Source organism: Prunus persica, chromosome G4 (assembly GCF_000346465.2).
Source record: "Prunus persica cultivar Lovell chromosome G4, Prunus_persica_NCBIv2, whole genome shotgun sequence".
Classification (NCBI taxonomy): domain Eukaryota; kingdom Viridiplantae; phylum Streptophyta; class Magnoliopsida; order Rosales; family Rosaceae; genus Prunus; species Prunus persica.
This window is the reverse complement of record NC_034012.1, coordinates 19942356-19946884: the sequence shown is the minus strand read 5'-3', so window position 1 is coordinate 19946884 and position 4529 is coordinate 19942356. Positions and strand designations below refer to the sequence as shown.

Genomic DNA, 4529 nt, shown 5'->3' with positions numbered 1-4529 from the left:
ATAAAAGGCAGCGGGAAGTGATCTTTTCTGGTTCCAGAATTCAATTTCCTGTAATCTATGTAGACTCTCCATCCTATAACAGTTCTTGTTGGGACTAACTCATTATTTTCATTTTTCACAACAGTCATCCCTCCCTTCTTTGGCACAACTTGTGTAGGACTCACCCAACTACTATCAGATATAGGGTAAATAATACCTGCATCAAGCAATTTTAATACCTCTGCACGAACCACTTCTTTCATGTTGGGGTTCAATCGACGTTGATGCTCCATGGGTGGCTTATGTTCCTCTTCCATTAGTATTCAGTGCATACACATAGAAGGGCTAATACCCTTGATGTCATCGATTGTCCATCCAATTGCACTTTAATGTTTTCGCAAAACCCGTAACACTTTTTCTTCTTTAGTTTCACTCAAATTTGTAGCAATAATAACTGGCAAAGTTTCAGAAGTTCCCAAATAAGCATACCTCAAGTGCGTTAGGAATGGCTTCAGAGTGAATGTAGGTGCAGCAATCACAGAAGATGCAGCCTTGGGAGGTGCCGCTCCTAGTGGTTCAAATTGATTCCTTCGCCTTGGGTTGTACAGTTGTGATGCATCCAAATACAAGGCATATTCAGCAACCATGGGGTTGTCATCTTGGGAGGTAGCAGCATGGACCAATGTAGATTCCAATGGATGGCTCAGATTCTCCTTTTCAAATGTGTCGGAAGCAATTTCATCAACTAATTCCATGCGAAAACAGTCCTCTGCTTCTCTTGAAAATTTAATTGCTTCAAAAACTTTGAATGTCGCTTTTTCATTTCCAACTCTCAAAGTCAGTAACCCTTCTTCTACGTCAATCAGAGTGTGTGAAGTAATCAGAAATATGAGTGTATCAACCTTTACTAGAACATCTTCAATAATTTCGTCCGGGTATGTGATTGATCTGTCCGCCATCTGCAAAGAAACAGTAGTGGGTTTAATTTCACCAATACCAATCTTCTTAACAACAAATAAAGGTAGTAAGTTAATGCTAGAACCCAAATCACATAAAGCTTTTTCAAAGAAATTATTTCCAATAGTGCAAGGAATTTTAAAACTCCCTCTATCTTTTTGTTTTGGTGGAAGCTTCCGTTGTAGGATGGCACTGCACTCTTCTATCAGTTGGATTTTCTCATGCTCTCCAAATTTCCTCTTCTTGGAGAGAATGTCTTTCATGAATTTTGCATAACTTGGCATTTGTTCCAAAGCTTCAGCAAAAGGAATATTGATCTGCAACTTTCTGAACATCTCCAAGAATTTTGAGAATTGCCCATCAATTTTATTTTTCCTCAACCTCTGCGGAAAAGGGATTTGTGGGACATATGGCTTCAATGGAAGAGAAGGAATTGGTATAGAATTTTCTTCTTCTTTAGCTTTTTCTGTGGTGGTGATTGGTGGTGAAAATGCATGCCCCAATTCCGCTGCAGACTTCTTGGCTTCTTTTTCCAAGTCAACTGCTGTATTCACTTGCTTCCCTTTACGAAGAGTGATTGCCTTTGCTTGTTCTTGATTTTTCGGGTTAACTTCAGGTTGGCTTGGTAATACTCCATGGTTTCTTCCACTTATGACATTAGCTAATTGGCCAACTTGCACCTCCAAATTCCAAATAGAAGCGTGCTAATTCTGAAATTGGATTTTTGTTTCAGTCATGAATTGGGTGGTAGACATAGTCAACTGAGTAAGCGCATCTTCCAAATTTATTTTCTTCTCTTGAGCTAGAAAGCCAGGTGGTGGTCTCTGCACATTCTGAGTATTGCTCCATGAAAAATTTGGATGGTTTCTCCAACCGGGGTTGTATGTATTGGAATAAGGATTATTCCTTTGTTGGTTAAATTCTCCAACTTGATTGACTTGCTCAGTGGATGTGAATGGGTTCCCTGTGGTGCACTCTGAACTTGGGTGAGGGCCTACACAAAATTCACAACCAAAATTAGTATTAGTGTTTATAGCATTAACACTTAAAGAATCAACTTTTTGAGTAAGGTTAGAAATTTGTGCTGTTAGCAAAGCCATAGCATCAACTTCCAAGACCCCGGCTGGCTTCGAATTCATTCCTCACTCGGCCATTGGTAGTTGTTGGATGCCATGGTCTCCAAATAATTCAAATGCTTCGGTGGCCCTTTTTGCCATTAAAGCCCCTTCAGCAGCTGCATCAATTAGTGTTCTGCTTGTTTGACTTAACCCATTGTAGAAAGTCTGAACTTGAATCCAGGTTGGTAGCTCATGGTGAGGACACTTGCGCAATAAATCTTTGAATCGTTCCCAGGCTTCATATAGAGGCTCCTTATCATATTGAGCGAATGACATATTATTTTGTCGGAATTTTGCAGTTTTGGCTGGTGGGAAAACTTTAGCAAGGAATTTCTTAGATAAATCATCCCAAGTGCGAATAGAGTCTTGCGGCTGTGACAATAACCAAAGCTTGGCTTTATCCTTCAAGGAAAAGGGGAATAGCCTTCAACAAATCGCATCATCAGTTACCCCATTAAAACTTGGACGTGTCACAAATCTCCAAAAATATCGCAAGATGTATATTTGGATCTTCATTCGGCAGACCACAAAATACGAATGAATTCTGCAGCATGGTGATCATGGCTGGTTTGATCTCAAAATTGTTGGCTGCAATAGCAGGATGTCGGATCGCTAAGGGAGTTGCCACTGGGGGGCCAAATTCCCTCACTGCTCTTTCTGCTTCCTCCGCCATGGGTGTGGATGGTGATTCCACCAAAGTGTGCTTTTTGTTTCCATTGTTCCGCTTATGAAACGTACATTCAATTTCTGGGTCAAGTTAGGGTACGAGAACGGTGCATACACGGATCAAAGTACCTGAAACAAAAAGAAGAAATTCAAATTAAACTCAGAATTAAAATATATTGATATTAATAGAAAATAAAACAGTCCCCGTCAGCGGCGCCAAAAACTTCTTGTGAAATTATTGCAAGCGCACAATTCGTACAAGTAATATAGAAATAAGTAGAGTGTCATTCCCACCAAGACTGTAATTTCTTATTAACTACCAATTATGATTAATTCATAAGTTTATTTGCACAGTTGATGAAGAAGATTGATTGATTTAAGTAAGCTAAAACAATTATGAAAAATAGCAATTTAATTAATGTTGGAAAATCAAGTTGATGAGACACTAGAGCATCCGATTTCACCATAACCAATTCTACTTAATTCCTATAGCCAATTAACCCTAATTACTATCTATGTTGACAGTTGGTTTCTCCTAATTCATTTGATATCCCCTCTCGGGCTCAACCAAAAGTATTCTCAATTAACAACCCATTCTCTCTCGAGCAACGGATTTAGAAAGCCAAGAACCCATTAAGTTCTATGAGAACCCACAAGAAAACTGCATGAGTCATGTTAGTCCCTCTCGGGCACTCATTCAAGTCATGGTATTTGTTACAAGAAGCAAACACCAAACATCTCATCTTGGTCTCCGCTTGGATCATCAATTAAATATTAGCTAGATATTTAAATCATTAAGAATAGTGACAAATACTCAACATGGGATAATAATCAAAAATTAATATAACTATAAAAATTAAGTATTCATGGTTAGGCTACATCGTAGCCCTAGCAAAGGAAATTAGTTCATGACAAAAGAAAATATAAACAAGAGAATTATTGTCATAAAACCGAGTTGGCCGATGGACTTGATCTTCAGAATCTCCACAGGAACACCTTTGAAAGCTCCTCAAATAGTGCTGCAGCAAATTCTTGGCTCTCTCTTATATTTCTCTAGTTGTATGAAAGTTGGTGGAAAAATATGGTAGAGAAGATGATGATGGAAAAAAGATGATCTGGCTATTAGGTTAAAGCTTTGTATTTATAGGCCGAGGGACTCCTCCAAAAATAAGGAAAATAATATTTATTTAAGAAGGATTTGAGTAGTAGAAACAAAATAGGAAAATAGAAGAAAATAGGAATAAAGGATCTCAAGACTAAAAAAGGAAAAAGAAAGGCACGGCACTTGAGATAAAAATTGGGAATTGGTTTTGGGGTAAAGTGAATAGGAGATAATGGAAAATCAAAAACCCAATTCGACAAGGATAAAACAAAGTGTTGCTGCTGAAAGGAATTAAAGTTCTCCAACTCAAAAGAGTAAAACATCATGCTGCTAAGCGGCTTCAGTGGAGAGGACTCTTGGCAAGAGTAATCAAGCCCAACTAATAGTTATTCATCTTCATCCACGTGATGCCTTAACTCATGCAATCAAATTTGCACACATTTGCAATAAGTCCCCAACATCAGCCAATGTCTACAAGTCTCCCTTGGTATGTTACTCAATCTTCAACATATTCCATTCTAGATGCTTTCATTTTCACTTGCCTTGATATTTATTTTCAGCAGATTTGCACCAACTCTACAGCAACTGTTTCTGCACGGCATGTCTTCTCTATCATCAGCAACAGACAACGCAGCCCAGATAAACATAGCCCATATTAGCTTCTCATGATTTTAGCTTCAACAGTGATGGTAAACTTCTCTGACTCT

At 38.4% G+C, this 4529-nt stretch overlaps 1 protein-coding gene across 1 annotated transcript; it reads right to left on the bottom strand.

The window, feature by feature from the left end:
* Positions 366 to 2727, bottom strand: LOC109948695. Its single transcript, XM_020562392.1, has 3 exons — positions 2590 to 2727; positions 1811 to 1930; positions 366 to 1616 (listed from the first exon to the last, which is right to left on the bottom strand). The coding sequence occupies exons 1-3, from the start codon at positions 2725 to 2727 to the stop codon at positions 366 to 368; spliced, it is 1509 nt and encodes a 502-aa protein (XP_020417981.1).

Excerpts from the sequence above, each read along its gene's own strand:
- LOC109948695 (XM_020562392.1), bottom strand. The coding sequence starts at position 2,727 with ATGGCGGAGGAAGCAGAAAGAGCAGTGAGGGAATTTGGCCCCCCAGTG. Across the intron at positions 1,931-2,589 it reads CCATGCTGCAGAATTCATTC|GCCCTCACCCAAGTTCAGAG; the intron begins GTATTTTGTGGT and ends AATTTTGTGTAG. Across the intron at positions 1,617-1,810 it reads TTCCAATACATACAACCCCG|GTGCAAGTTGGCCAATTAGC; the intron begins GTTGGAGAAACC and ends TGGAATTTGGAG.